Source organism: Psittacula echo (assembly GCF_963264785.1).
Source record: "Psittacula echo genome assembly, chromosome: 2".
In the NCBI taxonomy this organism is placed as follows: Eukaryota; Metazoa; Chordata; class Aves; order Psittaciformes; family Psittacidae; genus Psittacula; species Psittacula echo.
This window is the reverse complement of record NC_137737.1, coordinates 3443759-3468211: the sequence shown is the minus strand read 5'-3', so window position 1 is coordinate 3468211 and position 24453 is coordinate 3443759. Positions and strand designations below refer to the sequence as shown.

The 24453-nt window shown below is 38.3% G+C and overlaps 1 protein-coding gene across 10 annotated transcripts in view; it reads right to left on the bottom strand.

Annotated features, from left to right (window-relative positions):
* Nucleotides 1–3468: 3468 nt before the first annotated feature.
* The window catches only part of CLASP2 (cytoplasmic linker associated protein 2), a 122639-nt gene continuing 101654 nt past the window's right edge, over nt 3469–24453 (bottom strand). For 6 of the 10 annotated variants that reach the window (XM_080639513.1, XM_080639516.1, XM_080639520.1 and 3 more), the window contains 13 exons: nt 24005–24168; nt 22578–22656; nt 22379–22429; nt 18013–18156; nt 13949–14092; nt 13404–13510; nt 12829–12982; nt 11940–12156; nt 9377–9570; nt 8471–8599; nt 6611–6817; nt 5407–5523; nt 3469–4369 (listed from right to left, as the gene is read on the bottom strand). In XM_080639513.1, the coding sequence (XP_080495639.1) occupies nt 4283–4369; nt 5407–5523; nt 6611–6817; nt 8471–8599; nt 9377–9570; nt 11940–12156; nt 12829–12982; nt 13404–13510; nt 13949–14092; nt 18013–18156; nt 22379–22429; nt 22578–22656; nt 24005–24168 (1794 nt within the window). In that variant the 3' untranslated portion in view covers nt 3469–4282. The remainder of the gene's footprint in view (nt 4370–5406; nt 5524–6610; nt 6818–8470; nt 8600–9376; nt 9571–11939; nt 12157–12828; nt 12983–13403; nt 13511–13948; nt 14093–18012; nt 18157–22378; nt 22430–22577; nt 22657–24004; nt 24169–24453) is intronic. The other 4 variants (XM_080639522.1, XM_080639518.1, XM_080639514.1 and 1 more) reach the window with 2 other exon arrangements.

Here is a 24453-nt window from a genome sequence, read left to right as displayed (position 1 = left end):
GTAATGCACTTATTTATCCTAAAATCTTATCAGGAAATTAAAAAACTTCTTTGACTGGGATAATCCAAGATACACAGCTTGGGAACACTCTGGTCTTAAAAGATGCTGGAATAGACAAACATATACACAGTACAGAAAAGCAGTGAGGTTTGACTTCTTTCACTTGCCAGACTAACACAGGTAAGTTTCTCAAACTTCTCACATTACTGAAAATCCTTGTCTTTTAACACAGTCATTTTACCTGGAAGTAGGCTGCAGCTGTGAAACTCATCACTGTTTTAATTGGGAGAAAACTGGGGCTTTCTTTCTCCAGCTAATCCTGACTCCCAAGCTGCCTGTTCATCCCCATCATATTTATGTTTATTGTGTTCTGTGTTTGTGTTTGCCAAGTCCCAACCTGACACAGTGAAGTTACCACAACCAGCTCAACTGTTCTCACCAGTCTGTCATAGGGAGCAACTAATTCAACACATTTATTCTTTGAGATAATCTTCTCCTTTATAATTGTTTTCAGAGGAACAATACAGTGTCATAATCAGAATTTGAATTCTTTTGCTGAAACTTGCACTGGGAGCGGTTGGGGCCTGCATTCTCAATAGGCTTTTCACATAGGTATGTTTGTGAGTTTACTCCGAAGTTTAAGCATTCATAAGATTACTAAGACCATGTGAGTGTTCCAGGATACAAGTGTTTGTTTGTTTTGCTCTGGGATTCAGACCACAAATAATAAACACAACTCAATCTGTTCCAACCTTTATCTTCAAAAGCATACAAGGAACCCAACTCAGCATTTACATGACCAGCTCTGCTTGCAATTTACATTTACATCCCAACCTCGTTGCTAAGATGCCAGCTGAACACATGTTACTCAATTTCTTAAAGCAAATGACATCCAAGTTTGACACATACAGGATACGCATTTCCTGGCCTGATTCTGCATGTAGCTTGCTTTCCTTCTTCCTCTTAAGACCAAACCCAAACTTTACGAATTACATTTCAGTATTCAAATGATTACAGTGACCTCTCTCTTTATAGAATATTAGAAAGAACATAAAGAAACTCCTTCTGAAAGAACAGCAGCTTGTAACTGTCCTGATTTTTCCTGGATCTTTATGCTAATCCATTAGAGAAACCACCTCCAGCAGGAACATAAGGCATGACTAATCACTGCTTGAATTTAACTAGCTAATGTCTATTGGTAATACAGGAAATGAAGGCAAAAAGCAATGCAGAGGATGTGGGAACAGGCTGCGGTGGAAATAATTTTGTTGCAAATTCTTACATTCTGATCCATGTCATACAAACAGATTCTATCCACTACAGCAGCCCCTCCTTCCTGGAAACAGAACTAGTCACACTGTAAGTAAAATATTCATGTAAATATACTGCATTTAGATTTTTAATACATGGGATATCCACACTTAACAGCATTTGAAGATGGTTTTGAAGCAAAACCAATGGACAAACTTTGTGTAAGTATCTCCCTCCCCCCAACGTGGAACAAAACGTTTCAGTCATACCAGGGCTAAAACCCATTTCTTTCTTACCAACTTTTGCTCACAAATTAAAAAATTAGGTTCATCCAGAATATATAGTGTATGTTTCAATAACTTTCAGTATGAAATAGCATCTTCAACAAGATGACAAACAGCAGTCATCTTCAAATCATCCTCTCAAAATAAATACTACCTGTAGAAAAAGCAGGAATAACATACGGGACTATTAAAAGCTTAGAATTTGTGCTGTTTTTTTAAAGTGACCTTTTGTGAAACCAAAACGTAAATGACAAGATTGCAGGCTGAAAAATACTTGTTAAATATTGGAAAAAATAAAATGCAAACAATGGATAATATACAAATAACTGAAGCAGGAAACAAGACACCTGCCTCGGTGAAGGGACTGGGTGTTCATACAGACTCTATTCGATTTCCAAAAACCATTTTTGGCTAGCATTCCTATAATTCACAGCATGTGCTCAAATGCCACGGCAGATTCAGTAACAGGAGTATATAAAGAAACATCATTTGCACACACAAAACATGAAGATAAATTTCTTTTTTAACCAATGTTGTGTCCATCACATTTATAATTTCTCTTCTAGAATGTGATCAAATAAAACAGAAAACCAGAATGTATACATTGCTAATTTTTTAAGTAATGTTATGTACATTTTATTGCCAGTATATGCACAATGGTAAGCATAGAACTATAAATACACAATGTAATTAAACAGTAGAAAACAACAAGGATGTTACACGTACAAAGGAAAGAAAGAGGATATAGTATTTTCTTGATGTAGCTGCTAAAAAGGGCTAGTGGCAAGTTAGGACAGTCTTGGTTTTAAGTCTTTACATGTATTTCTACAACTTTTCCTCCAGATAAATCTCTGCAATGGCATTGCTTGTTTAACAACCACATCTTACCTCTTTCTAGTGCATTCACTTCAAATTAAAGTGAAAACAACCTTTCATGTAACTACAAGCATCTGTTACTTTTGCTTTTCAGTTCCTAGCAAGTAAAGTGTATAAGGAGTTTTTCTCATGATATTTGGCTGCAATGCTGAAGAATAGAGGTTTGGATACACATAAAGTGATAATTTGGGAAAAAAAAAAAGAAAACAAAGATTTTCTGTAGATAGTTCTCCCACTGGGTGCTATATGCAGCAGCTCGGTCAAAAATCAGTCACCCTGAAGAGGTAGAGAGAATTTTAGCCTAGCACAGATCATCGTCCTTGGCACTGCTATTTTCTCTCTTATCAGGATACAGTTCCTACAACTAGACATCATCACAGTAAGGTTCCCCCATTCCTGGGAAGGGCAGTTTCACCCCAATTCTCAGTTATCAGCTTGCTGCTTATGTCAAAGACCAAAAAAAAAAAAAAACAAACCAAAGAAAAAGGAAAAAAGAAAAAGACAACATTTAGGGACACATTTACTTGATCTTTGTTCTCTTTCCATTATCAAGTCCATAAATACAAAGAACCATTATTCACAATAAACTAACTCTTTTTCAAAAAATGGAAAAACAAACCCTGGAAACATTTCCACACCTTAATCCAGATGGGTCTTGAGGATGCTATTCAAGAAAACCATGCAAATAATTTGGTGCAGCTTTCCCAACTCATCCAAAATATATATATTTTTATCTTTAATTAAAAGGTGGCAAGGTCCATAGCAGTTGTGACTATTCCCCTCCCTCCCCCACCTTTAAATTCAATGCAGAAAATCTTGGTGCTTTTAGGAAGGTAACGAATAAATAGTTTTCTGCACTGTTGTCATAAAATCCCATGTGAGTTACAATACAAGACTACTTGTTCCAGCAATTAGGTTGAGAGGAAACATTCTAGTGATAAAGATAAATACATACTGAGCATGCTTGGGCAGAGCACTCCATTCTGAAGCATCCTGCTTGAAGAACGAAAGGTGACAAGGATGGTTCACGTCCATCAAGTGACCATTAACTCTGCTGCAACAAAGCAGACTGCCACACTATCACCAGGTCAGCAATGCTACCCTGAAAGGGCTGTCTCCCACAGGAAGAGGTACTGGTTGTACCAGTCCTGGGCTGTGCACACTAAATTCTTATTTATGCAACAAACATACAACCAATGAACAATATCACTTTTACAGAACTGGATCAATCCAGCTTTTTTTTATAGGCATATTTCTCAATCTCCAGAATACCCCAAACAAGCTGTAGATAATGATGAACCACCACCACAGTGAACAAGCCTCACTGCAGTTCAGACTAGTTCAGCCTTGTTTCACATCACTTCGTGTTTCTAGTGAAGGACATGATACTCAAAATAACAATAAAAAAAGTAATGTTATCTGCAGCTGAATAAAAGCAACAGAACTTAAGAGTTTAACTTCTGAAGCTTAAAGCATACTTTTTAATTAGCATTAAAAAAAAATCTCTTTTTTTCATACAGTAACACTGGCAAAAGTTAATGGGAAGACATGGAGGATTGTGAACAGGATAGCTGATGGATTAGATAATGTTAGATTTTATTCTGCTTTGATCAACTGATGTTAATACTGTTTTTCCTTGGATCTGGAGTAATTCTATTGCAACAGTCACATGCAGGCTGAGGGCAGCCATGGGTTAAATAACAAAAAAAAGAAGGAAAAAAAAAAGAAAAAAAAAGAAAAAAGAAAAAAAAGAGGGAAAAAAAAAAAAGCCCCAAGAAAAAAGTTCCAGAAGTTGTATGCAACAATTTTCCTTTCACAGCAGAGGGCTGTGCCCTTGCTTTAGGAGACCTGGGTGACTCTTGTCAGCTTCATTAGCTTTGTCCAGCCATATCTGCAGTGGCATCCCCTGGTCCAGAGCCTGTTTGTGCACGTTTGATGTAAAGGTTCAATAATTTCATCTGCAGATTTAAGCCAGAAATTCACTTTGTTTAGTATGTGCAAACTGTACAGACTGCAGCGATGGTACAACAAAGGGGACATTAAAGCACCTTCTTTTCCCCAAAAGCAAACCACAGTTGATTCAAAGGTAACATACTTGTCAATGAAAACAACAAATGTGTCACAGGAGAAACTGCTCAACGTTCTTTAAGGATGTAAAGAAGAGAATGATCTAAGGTAGCTGGATTAACATAGATGGAATGTTTTCCTCAGGTTACAAGGCTGTTCTAAGTAAGGTAGGTTTGGGTTTTTTTGTCTTTTATGTTGAGGTTTTGGGGCTCTAACTAGAGTTATCGATGCTGGTACTTACTACAGCTTCCAATACTGTCTAGAATCAACATTCAACACAATCACTGTCAGATAGTATTTAAGATAACACTGTCTTCTTCACAGATATACAAAATAATTTGTCCTGTTTTATGCCCAAAGACAAAGAGATTCACAATTAATATATAGCTGTTTGCATGCAAAAACTGCATGTAAGAGATACCAATAAAATCATAAAATCCTGAACCAAAAAAGAACACTTATTATTATCATTTGCAAGTTAGAGGTAATGAAAGGACTGATGAAAACAAAACAAGGAGGAAGAATAAATAAAACCTCTGATGTGAAAATCTATGTATTCCATTTATTGCTTTCCAATCAGAACTTGCATGAAAAATAAGGCAAGAAATACTGATAAGAAAAGCCATGCTGAGTACAGCCACTATCACTACCTACCAGTGATATACCCAGTAACTAAACTCGTTAAACAGCAGTAAGAAACAATATTTAGTATTTATCTTAATGCTGAAGTTTGTAACTTGCATAAAGATCTACAGATTTTCAGTTCTGAACATTTTATGACAGATTTATATTCATCCTCAGGTCTTTGTAGCCCTGATATACATTCAGGTATATACTTTTATGAAACTTCCTGGCAACTGCAACTAAAATGCAAATGAATTCATGGAATTATGACCCAAGATTTCTCTAAATGGTATCTTTTACTTACTTTACTGCCAGTGAGTTGACTGAGATGTGGTTTTAGTTCATCGCCAATTACTGCATGAATGGCTACAAGGCAGAAAACACATGCCTTACGAACGCTGCTCTCTGAATTATCATAACCCTGGAAAGCAATAAAATTAACATTAATACCCTATCAGTTAATGATTAAAAGCCTCAGAAAGCTATTTACTTATTTACTATGATAAATACATTGAAGTCTACAGTAAATTAATGCCAGCATAGCCCAATGAGGCATTCCAGCCTAAAATCCAACATGCAAATTCAGAGCATGTACTTACAAAGCAGGCTGATTATTAATCACCACTGATAATCATTTTCCAGACTGAAATCAAACCCCACACAATCCTGTTCATAAGTTACTCTGAAAACAGAGCTGCAGTCACGCAATAGGGGAGTACATAAGAGAAATTGTTCTAGATTGTACAGATATTTACTTAAAGCAGAAGACCACTCAATTCAGAGCCTCCTTACTCTGAAAGAGGTATTCTCTTAACAGGTAAAGATTCTCTTGTTAACTTCCATCTCCCTCCTTAATGATTTTTGTTTCTTTGCCCCTTTCCAGTACCCCATATGCCTGGCTGTCTGTCTCACAGCCCCTTCTCAGAGGGTCCCTTCTCTGCTTTTCCCTTCCTGTAGATGTATGATCAGATCAGATCCATTAAAGACACAAATCTGCAGAAGGCAACTGTCAAGTTCTCTTTATCCATCACATACAAATTAATGTATCTTGGCTCTTGATAAGGTGGGAATGAATTTAAAGACAAAGAAACTTGTGATATCCTTCTCATTTTATTAAACTTTCCCCAGTCAATTGCTTCTTTCCTCTTACCTCCCCCAAACCATAAGTAATAAAAGCCTACAATTATACACGATACAACACAGGTAACTTCAGACCAAATGATTCCAGCTTGGAAAAGATACAATCAACAAAAAAACCCTATCTTATAACTAAAAGTATCTACCAAGCTTACCTGTAATTATTACTTTATACCCTACTGAGATTTCCTTTGAGTCGTAACTACAGTTATAATTTAACTACCTGCCAGTCAAGAGTTTATTCCCACTATCTGAGTTGTTTTGCATCAAAGCAGCCATCAGCTATCAGACAAATAAAATCCTTCATGAGAACCAAATGATATTGTCTTTACAATTCCTATATATACCTACAGTGTTTCTTCTCTCCTTACCTGTATTAGACCTGGCACAATCTCTGGTAAAAGCTGAGTAAGGGTTTCTTTAGATACTCTTTCTATAACTTTTGTCTGCATTTTGATTGCAGCCAGATTAATGGGGTAATCTGCAGTTTGGATAATCGGACAGAGAACTTTGATGCACTGATCTGGGCTAATGGAAGTGGCCAGCATGGAAGCAGCTTCTTCAGCAGATCTCACCACCTATTGAAAGAATAAGTAAAAGACACGGAAAAATTCCATACAAGAGACTGTTACTATGGTCTCTTATCTGTCAGTAATGGTCCTGAGCACAAGCATTTCCTACAGTATTGTAGAATACGGGAATTAAGAACCCTTTTAGAATCTTGTTTACAAGACTCCAACTGCTGGATGTACTTTCCTAAAACCAAGACTCTTGCCAATATTCTGGGGCTAATCTATGTCCTTGGCAATGTGTGTGTTAGTTTTGCAAACCTGCATGTTGAATTGCATCTGAAATGTCTCTATTCTGCAACTACTCACTCAAGTATCACCACCTCTGTAAACCTGATTTCTTGTGCTGTCATTTGTTAGGTCAGTGATCACTGATGAGGTGTTTTCACATTCATCTGAAAAACATATTTAATGACGTGCCTGGATTGCTACTTCAAGTCAAGCTAGGTGGTGTTCTTCCCCTCTACGTCTGAAAGAAGCTACGATGAGACAGTGCTTTAACCCTAAAGAATATGCAGAACAAGCAGAACAAGAGTAATTAGATAGGAAGATAATAGGTACAGAATCTCAGGATACAGTGCGGGCACAACAGAGGAAATTAACATCTGATCTTCCTATTAGAGCAGCTATGGCATCTGCCATTTTAATGAGTCAACTGCTGTACAAAATCAGTGACATACAAATCCCTCCATAATGATTTCTCTCCCTCCTTGTCACTTTCACTCTCTCTTTTTGCATATATGAAACCAAGAGAGAGAAAAAGCACAGTAACAGAGAAGGACAGAGGAGGACAATTCAGTGTAATAGATACAGCAAATGAAACAGATCAAGAGGGTGCAGGGAAAAATGAGTTTCAGACGAGCGACAGAAGTCATTGGTATGGGAGGCACTGCAGTTAAACTTCAAAACTTAGAACTCCACATAAGTTCAATATAGAGTAAGTGCTCGTGTGTGGGGAGGGCAGGAGAAGACGCGACCATCTGGTAATATACCTGAATTCTTTCCGTAGCACCAGAGATACTGACGGGAGCTGTTGAATATTGAGGTGGGTACTGTACTTACACTTCTTGTATCTACAAGCATTATCCTTTCTTGTGTATGTATGCATCAAGAAGACTTCTGAGCAAGATTACAGTTATCCTTTTACTTCTGAATCCCCTCACTATTCTTGGCCCCAGCCAACTCCTCCCTTTGATACACTACAGTGTGTTCTACCCTAATAAAACTCAAAGCCATGATCTCGAATGGTGCAAAGCTGCCTAAAAATGGAAAGGGTTGACCATTCCTTGCCATGTTCAATCCCATCTCTAAACCATGAACCTTAATGAAATCCAAAAGCTTGTAGAGCGTCAGGACACCTAAATATGGCTTAAGATGTCATACAAGAAAAAAAACTCCCTTCAGTTACTCCCTGAAGAGCTATAATGACACATCACTGGTTACAGCACCCAAGACAATTGCTATTAGGCCTGATATTAAGCATTTGAGAGCTTATAAAACAGCAGTTCTCTTCTTTCTTGCATACCTCTGTTAACAGCTGAATGCTTGATTATTACCCAAATTACTTTCTCAGTAAGATCTGTCTAATTTCTCCCACTTTTTGGGCAGCTGTTTCATTTAGTAGTAATTTGTCCTTATCAAATAGAGTAACTGATTACCCACCTCCTTATGAGGATCCTTATGTGCTTCTAACGTCTTCATGATGGTGAGCTCTGCGTAATTCTTAAACCTTGCTGGCTGGTTTCTTAGAATTTCTCTTAGAACTTTCAATGCCAGAGCTCTAATTGCATGCTAAATACCAAAATAAATGAGTTAGGTCTCTTTAAACAGACATATGGTTTAACATTTATTCAGCAGCTGAAAGAGCTTTTGATAATGGAAAAATATCAGATTATGCATTATGCATATAGATAGTATGAATCCAAAGTTAACAAATCAAGCTAGGAAAACAATCCTTAAGTTTCTCACTCTTCTGAATCTCTTTTTGCAGATAATGCAGGTGGCACATCATAAAAACATTGCTACCTAATGGAGTAAGCTATGCCACCCAGAAAGTAAGTTGCAAACAATTTTACCGTTCACGAGTGCTGATAGAATGAATTTACAGCATCACGTCATGCAAATACATCTTTTAACATTCCTTTTTACTTTTGTCAATGCCAAGTATTGGTGTCTTTCTGATCCAGTTATGTAGAACTTGGTCTCTTCACAATGAGCACTACTGTACTTTAGAAATACATTTTTAACTGTTTTGCCACACGTGATGTTGTGATATTCTAGACTTGACCAGGGGCTATTAACAGAGAAGTTTTGAATCTCAGTGAAAAATGTTTCATTTACTCTATTATATGGGAATGGACAAGCAAGAACACTTGAGGAGGTGAGTGTTACTGATGCCCTTTTCACCGTCAGGACATTCAGACTTCATGACATCTATACTTCCATAGTTGTTTGTTTTTCAAGACTAACTGGAATTTGTGCCTTTCTGACAACCCATACAAAATTCAAAGATACTGAAAGTAAACCACATGCTCTGTAAACATTCAAACTGGATTAATCTGAATTTACCTCCTTATCTCCAAGTGTTTCAAGCAGCAGAAGTAGAATTGTTTTGAAGTGCTCATCCCAAACACCAAAAGACTCTTCCTGAGTTAACTTCATGAGCTCGTACAGGGCAGCCTTTCTTTCCTCAACTCTCTCATTATGGTTTGATAACTCTTTCAGTAACTCTGCAACCAGGTCAGAATGGTCCATAGGAGGCTCTGCCAAAAAGGAGCACACAAACACAGTTCTCGAGTCATTGCAGTTAAGTATCAGCGCCTGCTGTGCAACTGAAGGTATATTTTCTAGGATAGCTATCTGGCTTCCTAGCATATTTTTTCTCCCCCCAAATTTGTCTGCAAAAGTTGCAATTTGGCAACTCTATTTTCAGTGCTAAACAAGCTTACAATGACAAAAAATCCCCTACAATGATATTACAAAAACCCCTGTAAACTAGTTTGCTGCAAGAGATCTTACACTTGCAACACACACAAGTGCTAGGTACTCTACATCCTCTTAAACCTGATCTATACAGAAAGTGCTACCTTTCCCATATGACTCATCCAAGATGATTAATCTGCCTTTCCTCTGTTGGTATCATGGAATTGCTCAGGTTTTTGGAAGCCATGATACCATAGGAGGGAAAAAAGCATGCACAAAAATGGTGCTTGGTACACAACCGCTGAAATGGAAGCAAACCAAGGCCATGAGTCCCACAGAGATTCCCAACAGCAGTCATTAGGAGATGGCCTGAATTTTAGATTTGATTAGGGAGAATTCCATGGTAATGGAAAAATACATCAGTAACACACCCCACATTTGAGAACACTGAAGAGATCTGCAAGCAATCAAAAACCTTAAAACTGGTCTTCATGAAAATGAAGTATCAAGTTGCTGCCTGTATTCCAGCATCAAGACCCACAGAATCATACAATGGTTAGCATTGGAAGGGACATAGCCTTTAAGAAAGAAAAGCATGGAGCTTCCATCTCTGCACTGAGACTTTTGGATAAATTAACAAATACATATTCTTTATGGCAAAGGTTCAAAGTATTGGCATAAAAGGTACATGTTCCTGAATTACTTCATTCCTAAAATTATCCTATTTATTAACACATGAAACACATTTTCCATAACAAATTTATTAGGTCATATAAAAATTATAAAACCATTCCCCCATATTGATGAAATTCTAAAAGTAACAAATGCAAATGACTGAATGCATGTGGTATAACTAAATCCTCAAGGTGAGCACAGGAATGAATGCAAGTACTTTGTTAAGATGCATTAAAGAGCAGAGCTCTTTGCACTACCGCTCCAGGCAGGACAAACTAATCCTGGATGAGGATGCTTCACTCCAGCCAGGCATGAGTTTTTGCAAAGCCAGGATACGCTGGTGCAGCACAGACCACATTTGGTTTAATGCAATATCCAGAAATATGTTACTGGAAGGTATAAAGAGGCTTATCCCATGTAAAACAGGGTCCCTGTAATGCAGAATCTCGATCATGAACTGGCTCTCTATATGGATGGCAAAGGTATTTAATGATTGCTATTTGCATGACATGAGTTGCAAAGCTTTGCTTTCCCCTCAGTCTTTTTCATAAGAGAATGACTGGCCATATGCCTCTTCACTGAACAGAAAACAGAGACATGCACCTGACTTGGATTTGGTTTTAGTTTAATGTAAACTTAAAGCCAATTGAGGAAGTAGTTGAACAAACTACCATGTCAGCAAGCAGCTTTGTTCTTCACCACTTGGACACATCTTTGCTGGATGACAGAGTTAAAACCGTCAGAAAGAGGAAAATTCATTTGTCCCTTACTAGTAAGAAATTTCTTCCCCTAAAACCTGATTTTCATCTCAAACTGAATACGCAATATCAACAACAAACACCAGATTATGAACAGCACCTACTACTTTTTAAAGGAACAGTGGTAGCAGTGATACTTTGGAACCTTCCCAACATTCAGAGATAAAAGAATTACCAAAAGGTATACTGAGAAGTATTAAAAAGTAGCTTTAGAAGCCTACAAACCAAGAGCCTGAGCTCTGAGATTCACATGGGCTGAATGAACCACCTTCCTGGTACAAGCTGCTTTGTTTTGTGGTGGTTTTCTCACAGAATGTTTAGTCAATACAAAATGCCAATGCCATGTTTCAAATACAAATATATTACTAACAAAAATCTTCATCTTTCCCCTAGTTCCCAAACTGGTTTGATCCAGTTTTACTTCCTTATTGTAACTCTTCCCTTTCCTCCCCCCACGTTAAATTTCAGTTATAAAGCAATCAGCTAAGTAAATTTATATTGGCAATACTGCTACAGGATGTGCTACCAGAAGTATACAATACATTTCAGTATTTATCTTATTTCTATCCTTACTCTCTACAAATACCTGGCAATGCAACAACGTCACTCAGAAGGATTACTAATAAATAAACTAATTTGAAATGCAGCATTTGTAAAAACCTCTCAAAGCAGCAGCACTGGTGATACATCTACTGCTAATCACAAATTTACAGACTGAACTCAAGGATGGAAAACCTCACCATTTTCTTCCTATTCTAGCACAGAATGCAGCTCACCATCAGGAAACTGCTCTGCATCATCATCAAACATGGCTTCTTTCAAAGCAGATTTATTAAATGAACTGATACCATCCGAATAATTGTACGGGTTATACTCTCGTGAGCGTGGGGAGGAGTGGGGAGGCATCGTGTTGAGTAAGGAAGTTTTGTTATCCAGAGCTGTTCGGCCGGTATCACCCACACCACCTCCTGCTATTCCTGAAGCACTGCAAATCTGCAGGGAAAGAAGTTATCATAGCAGCGTATGAAAACCACACTCACACATTTCGGTAAACAACATGACTAATTCATCTATGCAGAAAAAACTGTTTTACAAATTTATTTCAAACAGAAGCCTTAAAAAACAGTTCCCCAAACTTTGCTTTCCTTCAAAACCAGGAAAGTGTGCACAATCCAAAAGAATTCATGAACTAGCAGCAGCTGTCAGTATTTTATCTCAGAAGTCTGATACCAAGTAATTAAAAAAAATGTTTAAACATATCTATACTTCACAAGCTCAACATATCTGAAAGCTGAAGTCCATAGAAACAGAAGTATACAACATTGGAACACCCACACAGTCTCTACAGAATAAAGTCTTTGGAAAACTACACATTAAGGTGCAGATCTCCCAGAACCTGAACTGCAGCTGCCAAGATAACAGATTTTCAAATGGCTAACATTGTAAGTAGATGAAGAGCTGGTGCTACTCAGAATTAGCATTTACATTTCCAAAATGTGGCTCAAGACCAGGAACAAATCTTTCTGAAGTTCTTAAGTAACTGAAGAGAAATGTTCCATTTCAGAAGTTGTAACATACAAACCTACTGAAAATTATGCTTCACCGTCTCTAACAACTCACTCATTGGCTTGCTTTGCTGGCACCAAGATGAGTTTACATACTCACCGAGTCACCATCATCTTTTTTGGACTCTCTTTTTAAAGGCTCGTTCATATCTTCCTGACTACGGAAGCTGAAATTCTGAATGGCTTCAGTGACTCCACGAAGAGAGCTGTAAATATCTTCAGAATTCATGTTTTCAGTGTCATAGTCAAATGCACTGTGAGCCACCGAGAAGGACAGAGGAATTAAAACGGATTGATTTTGTGACCCCATATTTTTAAGTAACATTAGCATGGAACTACAGAGACTCAGGAAATACTAATAAATTTATTATTTTTCTTGAAACACATTAAGGAAGAGAGCTGGTTCCTCACATAATAAAACCGTGTTATGATACATCTAAGCAAGTGTACTGCCACTAGAGAAAGCACTGAGAGTAGCTAGCAAAGGGATACATCGTGCAGCAGCATCTGCCTGGAAAAACAAATGACTTCTGCTCTGTTTTCCTCTTGTGAATATGAAATAACTGGGATTTTACACCATTCGCTCTAAAAAAAGTTCCCAAGTAAGGAGGACCAATACAACCCAACAGTTCTCACAGTCAGCTTATTGCTAAAAGCACCATAAGGCTACATTACCTTGGTGACAAGGTGTTCTGCGATGTATTGGTTGGGGATGTGAGAGGACTTGACCAACTTGCTGGGGAGCGTGGAGTAGGTCTTGTTAAAGGACTTCCCACTGATCCCTGGAAGGGAAGAGGTGAGAAAAGATACTCCAGTGGTACTTCAGCTGTCCTTTTAACTTATTGTGTTTGTTTTCTAGTGCCCAGAAATATTTAAAGAGCTTCTATTTAATTTCTTGGATTGGCTGGCCAATTACTAGTTACTTCTATCAGGTATAACTTAGAGATGAATAAAGTAAAATGCAAACTACTCTTAAAAAGCACATTCAAACTTATTGAAAGTCACTTGGAAGCAACATAGACTTAGAAAGTATCATTCTCTGGAGGAAAAAGAAAAGGCATTCCATAAAGAGTGATATCTGCTACTAAGAGAGACTTCTACATAGGATTTGGTTTGCTCCTCCTCCTCTACCAAACCTTCTTGGTCTTACCAGTAACTCTACCAAAATGGACTTACATTCAAAACACCAGTAACTTCAGAAAGAAGAGAGCTGTCAATACCTGACCACTGTTGCCTGTATTCCGGAGATGATTATGGAGAAGCTTTGTGGCTCCATCCTGAAATGTTTTTGGTAAAGCACCCAACAGCATTGTAAACTCTGGAGTGTTGAGTTCAAAAAGAGAAATCAGCACTGACTGCGCAGCCTAGAAGAAGAAAACACACATGAAGACATCAATTTCAGTTTCTAAAGTAATCTTATCAGCAGCAGATGCTATAGTGAGTAGTAATCGCAAAACACGACTTAAGTCTTGATCCAAGATGTCAACAGATGTGAACAAAAGCAACTCCTATTTGCTGGTAAGGTGGAGGGTCAGATATTGATAAATCCAGGCACACAACAACAAGCTTGCACAATCATTTTGACAAGCAGTGTTTCAGAAACGTGCTTTTCAACTACCCCCTCCCCGGCCCTAGGTCCCCACTTGCTAGGAAAAGTACTAAAGGAATTCCCCAAAATGGCTTTTCAAAGGGTTTGGCAAGTTGTGCAACTCTGAAGAGAATAATGGAACACACCAGGCAGGAACAAGCCTGCAATGCTTTTTTGTGAGTCCTGCAAATGGTAATTACAGGTGATGGGTAATCAACACACTGGCTTGAAAAGGAAAAGTTCTCATTTTAAAAATTAGAAGAAGAGAGAACAACAAAAACCCACCCACAAACAGATACCCTAATTTGGAATGAGACAGTCTTGATTCTGAGTTGTGATTGTAGCACTTGATGTTCTTTATAACTAATCCTACAACCAAACCAGTTAATGAACCTTCCCCTCATCCCTGCCCCACTTCCTTTCTCTTGTTAAAAGACAGGCAAACATCACCAGGAATAATTTAGCTGACTACATAGTCCAAAGATGAAAACTGCTAAGTATTGGAGCTTGTAGTCTACTGGATGTCACCTTCCACACCCTCAGTTTTAAAGTTCCTCTTTAATGTCACCCTCATCCTACAGTATGATTTACTATTTATTTCCTTTTAATTTTGAATCAAAACCACCAGAGCTCCTTACTGACAAAGCAACACAGTAAGCGACACAATGGTTGGGTCCCCCTAGTAAAGAGATGTTGACTGCCTGACATGGTAATGTTTGTACATTTAGATGAATATTCACTGGATAGCCTAACAAACCTGGCAACACAGCAGCTAAACGCAGGCAATGAAAGGCTAGAGATTAAGTTCTGCAGGATTGTTTAACAGTCTCTTTGTAGTACAAAACTGATTCTAAGATTAACCTACTCTGTCTAGTTTATACAGCTCCCCACCAAGCTTTGCCATGCACTGGAGAGAACCAGTGCCTCATGCTAGACAGAATGATAGGCAGCTTGCTCAAGCAGCAATATACTTCAAGAGAGCAGTTTAGAAAATTCTTCTAAGACATTTATTTCCCTTATTTTTCTTCCAGAGCAATGAACTGTAGCATTTTTTAATTAGAAGTGGAAAGCCAAGGTATGAGCACACATACCAACACACATCCCAGTGCTAATGGCAAGAATACTAGAATGTTAAGATTGCCATGAATTATCTTTGCACGCTCGTGACTGGCTGCTCATTTTTATTCCCTACTCCCTCTGACAGCCTTCCCTTCAAGTGAACACCCTGAATGCCCTCTACAATCTGCCGTTAAATGTTCTTTTCCTTGTTATCCTTACAGTCAGGCGTTTAACAGAAATCAATACAAAGCAAAACCAAAACAAATCCAGCAACTGAGCAAAGGCTCGGGAATTAGCACTTTCCTTTTGCTGTCCCGTTATCCAGGTCACTGCTCTGTAACACACTGTCTATTTAAGCTGCCAATAAAATAATAAGAGACAGTCCAGGGTCATATTCGGAAAGAAACCTGATACCATCAAGTCTGCCCAAAGCAAAGCTCAACCTGAATTTTCTAAATAGGTATTGACTCACAGAAGGTTTCAAACTTTGCCATTACCAATTTTCACTCTCTCTTCCTTGGGAGAAAAAAGAAAAAGCATTTTAGAGTATTTAGAGGATTTTCTTCTCAGCGTAAGATCCCTCCTGAGATTTTTGTCCAGTAATACAGAAAACATCTTTGAAAGTCTGCAATAAGGATTGGAAAGATTTTGTTTTGTTCTTAGAACTACTCCAAGAAGATTCCAATTCTTTCCAGAAGAATTCTAATTTTAGAATTGGACATTCTGAAACACAGAATTGGACCTTGCAGAAAGAAGCCCCATGCCACTGAACTGTACTGACTGCCGATGTCTAAAGTAAGAAAGGATTCTTCACAATGCTGACTAATGGAAATGTTTTGACACTAACCAAACCAAAACAAACCCACCCCAATCCATCAATTACATAGAAACACACTTAACAAAACCTTTTGATTTGAAGAAATCATACTAAATGCTGTAAGCTTATTAAAATAAATTAAGGCCTGTAATAGCAGGCTCTGAAGCCTGTCAAGACAACAAAATGCTTTATACCATCAGAATAACTCTTTTGCCTCCTTATCAGTGAAACTGTATTTTCTAGAGTTATTGAAGGCTTTTGGCAGTTGGTTGCCTCTAACAGTTGTGTTATGGAAAGAAAAAATAAAATGAGAGAACTTTATATAATTAAGGTGTTCCAGATGATTAAACTCACCAGCAATTCTTTCCACGATTCAGCTACTTACTGACATAAAAATGCTTATTAGAGATATGAACCATCAGATAAGACTGCTTGCCACGTGCCTTAGTACTAAAACTTTACTGATTCAGAAGATAGTCCTGCTTCATTCTCTGCCTGTTTTATGGTCTTAGATACGTCACCAGAATATGGTACTAGGCAAGAAAAGTCAATAGGATATAATCTATTGCTGCTTGCTCATACTCATGAAGTTATATAAGAAGAGAAAGACGGAAACATTACCTCCAGCATAAACTCTCCTATGGGTTTTTTTATTACGTATTACAGGTACAACAAAGGTGTGGAAGCTATTTTATTTTTTGTTCTATTCACATTACACACTTTGTGAGACAGCTCCCATTTATTTTCTCTCCATTCTCTCCTACAAAACACCCCTCCTACACAAACGAAGTTTTGGTGCTGTTTCCAGGAATGATAAAGATACCAAAATTCAAACTTAACTGAAAACAGTAAATGAAACCTAAACAAATGAATTGTTCCAACTCTTCAAACTGCAGAAATGAAGAGAGAAAACCAAACAGAACAGTTAGTTCTCTGGTCAGAGACGCTTGCACTTGTGAGCCATAAAGTACGTATGTTCATTTAGCACTCAAAAAGTGTTAGCATGCTGGTCATGGAAATTAAGATGGAATAGAATGGCTTGGTGGAAATCAGTCAGAACAACTGAATTCCACTCCATCAAACTGCAAACAAACTCCAAAGGTTTTTGCATACTCTAACTGGAAGGACTATTCAGAAACTCTTTCCAAGACTGCATCAGTACATTGCCCATGGTTATTCAATACCCCGGTATATGTCTGTAGCTCACAAATACTGATTTCCACTGCACAACAATCGTGGAAAAAGGAGTTTTGCACTGGAACTGCAACGCTGAAAAAACAAACCTTTGATATGGCCTTACTAAAGCACAAAGGATCTGAGACAATCCAACAGAGATTGAACCCAGTTTGCTACCAAACCTGATGTTCCTGTTAGGAACATGTAGTCAGCATCAGTCAGAGGGTGGTCTCTGAAGTAATCTTAGAACTGCAAAGGAAATGCCCACTGAGATTTTAATACAAGGTAAGTGCTTGAAACAGTGATTCCTATTATGAAAGATAACCTAAACTTTTTAACATACATGCAAATACAACTCTAATGGAGTTTCAAGATGTGTTAATTTCAAATTTTTTACTTAAACTCTTATATGTACAAGTTTTGTCTAAGTTTTCCTTTGCCATTTCCAATACTTCATACAGAAAACCCAGGTGTGTTTGCTGAGAAGGATATTAAAGTATCTTTTCTCTATGAAAAAATGTTTGTTTTTAAAGAAATTTTTTAAAGAAATGTCTTTGCTTGTTCAGGCAAGAAATACTGGCTTCTCTGATTAGCCAAGACACTTGGAATGCAGTGCAATTGTAAGCACACATTAACAAACATACCTTCCTAACATCTGAGCTTTTAGGTTCTGTGGTCCAGGTGATGATTCGAGACACTGCTAACCTAGTTTCACTTGAGTTTACAAAATCTCCCGGATCCATCTGTTGTGCAAGAGTCTCTATATATTTAAGGATTGCAACTTTGACCTGCAAAAAGAAAGAGAGTCAGGTGGACAATGAAAATGATGGGCTGCCAAGAAAAAGTGTGCTCACAGAGCAGTGTTCATCCCCTAAAATAAAGGTTATTTTTTTCCCCCAAGTAAAGTAAATATCTTTTCAGCACTGATAGAAAACTCTACACATAAATCAATTTACAAATGGATATAACATTTCAAGAAAGGAATTACTCCACAGAAAGTCAAATATCAATAAAAACATAAGATTTCATTGGTAGCAACTAAAAGATACACAGATCATTGCATATGCAGAAGCTCATATTTAACAAGAAGAAAAGGAATGTACTCAGAATATTTAAGAATCATCAAGACTCTACAGAACCATTCAGAATTGTTAAGAACATTTTACAAGTACTAAAATGAAAAATTAACATCATCTGATGCACCAATAATCAGTTCCTATTAGTTCCTACTATACAGTTAACACTCAGCATTCTTTTCTCAAACACCAGAGCTGAGCAGTCGCCATCCTTAAGGATGAGCCAGATGAATTATCCCATTAAACACTAAAAAAGTATGGAACAGAATTTCTATAGAAGACTTAGGAGGGGTCACATGCACACTTTTCCTTTGATATTTGGAAGACGGAGACATGAATTTACCGGGAGGACAGAAAATCTGCCTCACTCCCTCCTTTATCTGAGCATCATTCTCCTACTCCACTCGCTCTGTTTTGCTGCAGCCTCTCTCTAGCTTCTCCAAAACTGCACCACTGCAAAGCTTTGGGCAAAGGGCAATACCTCTATCTCCCATAAACACTCATCTCCTCAGCTCTTGCTGTCTCAGAGGTCTGTTCATACAATCCATCAACGAAACTGGTCAATCTCTCTTTAGGCCACCTATTTGAATGAGCTACTTTTATTTCCACTAATAATTACAGTGAACCAGAAATACCTACCACGATGGAGACACCTACGTCCATCATAACCAGAAAGAGAGTTCTAGGTGTGTTTTCATTGTTCATGGCTTGTAGTACAACTGTTCTGAGCAAACCTACTTAGTAATTTCCCTTGGTCATGAGAACTTGCAAGCTATTGGAAACTCAAGATACACTGACATACACATTAGTAATGACAGCTGATACGTGTAGATCAATAATGAATGCTTCACTTTCACAGCAGCTGTTGAAGCTTGACTCCTCCACAGTTACACAACAACCAGCAGCTGGAGGCCTTCATCTTACACAGATCAGCATCAGCAAATGCAAGAAAACCCACACTATTTGTTAGATCTTACCAAAGCAAGAAACCCCAAAACACCAGCCATCTCCACAGCAAAACCCCTTAGGACACATGCTTTTCCAGATGGGAAGTAGTAGTTAAAATTTCTAGATTACCAAGTGAAACGACAAGCACTGTTTCACTGCTCATGATTTACATTTATATATCACACCTTAAACAAAGTTACTGTTAAGAACTGGAACCCTTAGAACACGCAGAGGCATTTCTCCCAGAGAACAAACTCAGGAGCACTCTATCTGAGAGCAATATTATTTAGGGTTTAAACTACTCCCACAGAGTAAATCTCTTTTGGACACTGTTCTGGAGAGATGGAGGCTCTTGAGAGACAGAAGGGCACTGAATGGAAGATGAATGGAGAGTTCACACTCATAAACCTTTTCATAGTGACACAGATTGCAAACAGTTGTCAAACTTTGGGTACGAGTGGATTTCACTGATTGCTTTTGCAAGAAAACCTCGCCTTTCTAAGCTCAAATACAGCGAGACAGGATCATTACAGATAAAACCCCCACCCTAAGTAAACTCCAGAACAGCCACAAATCTACTTACAGTGTACTTTTGTCACTAGTTCCAGTAAGTATGTACAAAGTCGAGATTTAGAAATAAAAGATGTAACTAAGGACTAGAGGACTAGATCTTAGAGGGCTAAGCTCTAAGTCCTCTTCAACAGTCTACTTCAGTTCTTTGGGAGAGCAGATTTTTGACTGCAGTGAAAGCAGCTCCAGGGATTCTTACATTAAATATCTGATCAACTGCGGCAAAACCCTCTGTTAACAAATCAGCATTCTCAAAGGACAGAAAAGGTTCAGAAGCTGCTAATGAACTTTGGTCACAATGCTTGAATCAATCCCTCACCAAGTGTGAACCGTTTGATATTCAACCTGAGAAACATGAAAGTGATGGTTTGAAGGCTATTTCAGGACAACCCCCATCCTTTGGGAAGCACATGTTCTGCACCTGCAAAAATAAGCTTAATAGATTATATCCCATCCAGAAAATTTGACTCCTGCACCCATCCTTACATTTGACCAAAACAGACACATGCATCTGGCACCTCTAACGGTGGTTCAGCAGCTCTCCACGCTTACATGTAATGGTACAGCAAAAGGAAGAGGGATAGAGTACAATACACTGTGCTGCATCCACCATGGATTAGGTTAGTAGAGTTGTATCTTTCCTACGTTTGGTCCTAGCTGTCTCCACCTCTGCAGCCACTCTAGTAATTTGACTTCTACTGTCCAGGACTTAGCTGTGTTTGTAAGAATGACCATGACAGTTTAAAGAATCATGATTTTTTACTACTACCATGTAAAAAAGAGAGGGAGAAGTCATTTGTCAAATGGAATCCTTCTATGGAGCCGATTTCTTATCTATCATCCTTTCTTGTATCTGACCACCTTTAAGGATGCCGAAAATCCTTTCTCTGGTTTTTCCTGTCACAGTATCTAGCCCAAAGGCACACTCTGCAACAAAATAATCCTTTATCAGAGCAAGAACAAAAGCTGAAGACTTCAAGAAATGGAGCAGCCCTAGGATTATCAATTACTCTGTCGGCAACCTGGGTGCATTGAGGATGGCATTTAGACAAAATATTCAAGAACGCTGATATTAAATAGATATTTCTGCAACTGATATTCAGTAACTTTACTGTCTGGATCCTGAAGTTGTAGTTATCTCATAAAGATGGAAGCATGGGGTAGATACCACTTTCTTCTGATAAAAGATTACCTTCACTTACACAGTTACACACTTTACTGTCCCCAAAATTAATTTTAAATACTGGAAATTACTTACAGAATGTCTTCCCATTAAGTGTTTTGGATTTCTTAAGCCCTTCTAGGTCACACAGTAAATATGACTGAACTTAGCCCCAACTCAGTCTACCAGGAGTCCATATCTCATTCCAAATCTATACTCTCAGACTTTGAAACCTGATTGATACGTATTTACCAGCTCTACTACTACATGGAAGAAAGAACATCTCCACCATCAAATTCACCTTCCTGGGGAGGAAAACCAAGTGAAACAAAACCAAACCAAATTTGTTCCAAGGATTTATTTAAACAGCAAACTGATTTTTACTACCTCATTTGCTGTCTTCAATAAATGACAGCAGTCCCTTTTTAACACACGAAGCAACAGTGGTCAACGTATCAACTGTCCTCAAAAGCTTAAAAATGTAAGTTTTACTGTATTGTAGACAAAAAAAAGGCATATTCATGTGACTTTAAGTTCAACGTAACTTGGGAAAAGTCATATTCTTGTGCAGTATCAAACCATGTAAAAATATTTCGTGCAGGATAGAGCAGAAAATGCCAGTTATCATATGCTTGTTATTTCCCCATTTACAACACTTGTAAATCTGCTTAGGATTTGATGCATTTATCCTAAAATCGACTCTCTTTGGCACTGTAAATGTACTACAGAATACATTTTCCATTTGCAGTTATGCTGGCAGGTCTCCAGGCTAGAGATTCTTACGTAAAAATGTGTGTAATTATAAAAGTACACACTGCTTTCAGGAAAGGCAGTGCACCACAAAGGCAGCTGATTTTTAATATAGGAACTCCAGTTCATATTAAAATAATTTCAATTAATTCAAGGCCTATCAGGTTGAACACATGAAAAAAGAAAAAACGAACTAGGAAAACAGGATTGGGAAATCACAAACATAAAATGAGAAGAGACTTGATAAGAGTGAGTTTGCATAACCAGCTCGATGTTAGGCGGCCACGCTTTTGTTGCTCATTTTTACTATTCTGTGGGTTTATTAGCTCCCCCTTGCAGCCAACGTTTTCATACCAGTGTCATATTTAAGACTGAACAACTGCATGCTTCGAGTTTCTCGCACAGGTTAGTAGCAGCATATGAATGCATTCGAATTAAATTATTGGAAACACTGTAAGAGCTTGACATAGGGTTAAGAATAAAGACAATAATTCAGACAAAAACCTTTGAGCTCCAAAAAGAGCGAAGCTGGTCCTGCAGTGCTGGCTTGACTGTCTGAAAGTTTACAAAAACAAAATCCACTAATTGAAAACCTTTCTTTTTTAACAACACAAAAATCACAATCCAAATTCAAAGATTAAGACAAGCAAATGCCTATCAGTGAAGAGTTTTCTGCTTGCACTGCAAGCCTCAAAATGCTTACCTTCAGGCTAGGTGTTTGGGTCTGGTCAACAGTAAATCTCATCAAAATACTGAACTGGAGGTCGTTTGGAAAAGATTCCCTGTAAAGCAAACAAATCAAACCAAGCTTTAGTACTTCTAAAAGAAAACACATTCTGCCAGTTTTGTTGGTATTTATTGTATTGTATCTGACTTCCAGAAACATTCACCTGGAATGTGAAGGACAAAATGTACGAAGTTCCTGCTTTGAACCAATTACAGTTAAATATATAATGCAAATAATAACAGATGACATCATAATAATATGGCAATATTCTGATTCTGTGCGATCTTCAAATTAACATGCAGTAGCACTGCTAAAGGTGCTCACTTCTCTGAATCATCCTCTTCCACCCCGGCTGCTCCCATGCTCCCACATGGCACACACACTGCATATGACTCTCATGGGCTCTGCTGCAGCAGATCCCATTCCCTCTCTCCCACAACATGCTCCATACCCTTTCCCCAGACTTCACAGCAGATCTGCCATGTGAACAGGTACAGCAGAGGCCTAAACAGCTTAGACTGTCCCCTACTTCAGAGAACAAAAGATGAGAAGCAGCTCCCAGAGTCCTTCCAATTCTAAAACCTAGCTTTCATTTGGAAATAAAACTGGCTACACAGCATAGATGGTCCCCAAAATCACTTAAGATAATTTTGTAATCAGGCTACTTACAATGTTTGGAGAAAAGGGAGGGAATCATAGAATGGTTTGGGTTGGAAGGGATCTTAAGATCATCCTTCCAACCCCTTACCATGGGCAGGGACGCCTTCCACTAGAGCAGCTTGCTCCAAGCCCCGTCCAACCTGGCCTTGAACACTGCCAAAGGTGGGGCAGCCACAGCTTCTCTGGGCACCCTGTGCCAGTGCCTCAGCACCCTCACATGGAAGAACTTCTTCCTTATATCTAACCTGAACTTCTCCTGTTCAAGTTTGAAGCCGCTACCCCTTGTCCTATCACTACAGTCCTTGAAGACAGAAAGGAAATCCATTACTGCTGTAATTCCTTCAAAGCCTGCTGACATCAAGAGCTGAATATTGCACAATACTTTCGTATCAAAAAGAAGGCCAAACACAAGCATTACATCACTGAGGACAAGGCAAGACAACAAACATATGTGGCTCAGCTGCACAATCTGGAATCAGGTAAGCAGTATCACGTTAATTGTTCAGCATTAAGGATTCAAACCCTTTCAGCTAAAGAGTCATTTAGGAAACCAAAATGCTTAACCAGTGACATTTACTGAAGTTTCAAGATCTTGTATTAGCTCTGCATTTCTCCAAGAATCTCACAGCACACACACACAAAACCCACCAAAACCCCAAACACCTCAGAACTTGAAATCATAACTTGAATTACTCTGGATTTGTTTTAGGGGTTTTTTAGTTCTTTATTTAAGAACACATTACCTTGTGACATCGAGTGCCTTCTGAACTTTTGCTTGCACAGAGCCAAGCAAATCAGCACCCATCTTTTTCAAGAGCTGTGTCAGCAGCACGAACAACCAGTCCTGCAGATCTTCTTTATGGACCTGGATGAAGTCCACCAGCGTCTCCAAAAACATACTGAACACCTAAAAGGCAGAAGAAGATGGAAAGAGGGTAGGATGGGGCGAAAGAGGAGATGACACTGACGTATGCTGAACTTACAAACAAAGAAGAAAGCAGTAAGGGAATCAGAGGCAGAGAAAGGCAGTGTTTTGCAGCCAAGCAGGAAAAGGAAGAAAATAAAAAGAAAAGGAAAAGAAATCTGTCTTGCTTTCCCATTGGATTTTGAGACGAGAGTACATTGGAAATGTTAGCCCACTTCTGTAGAAGTTTGCCCATTAGGTATTCCATGCAGTTTCGTCAAGAAAAGA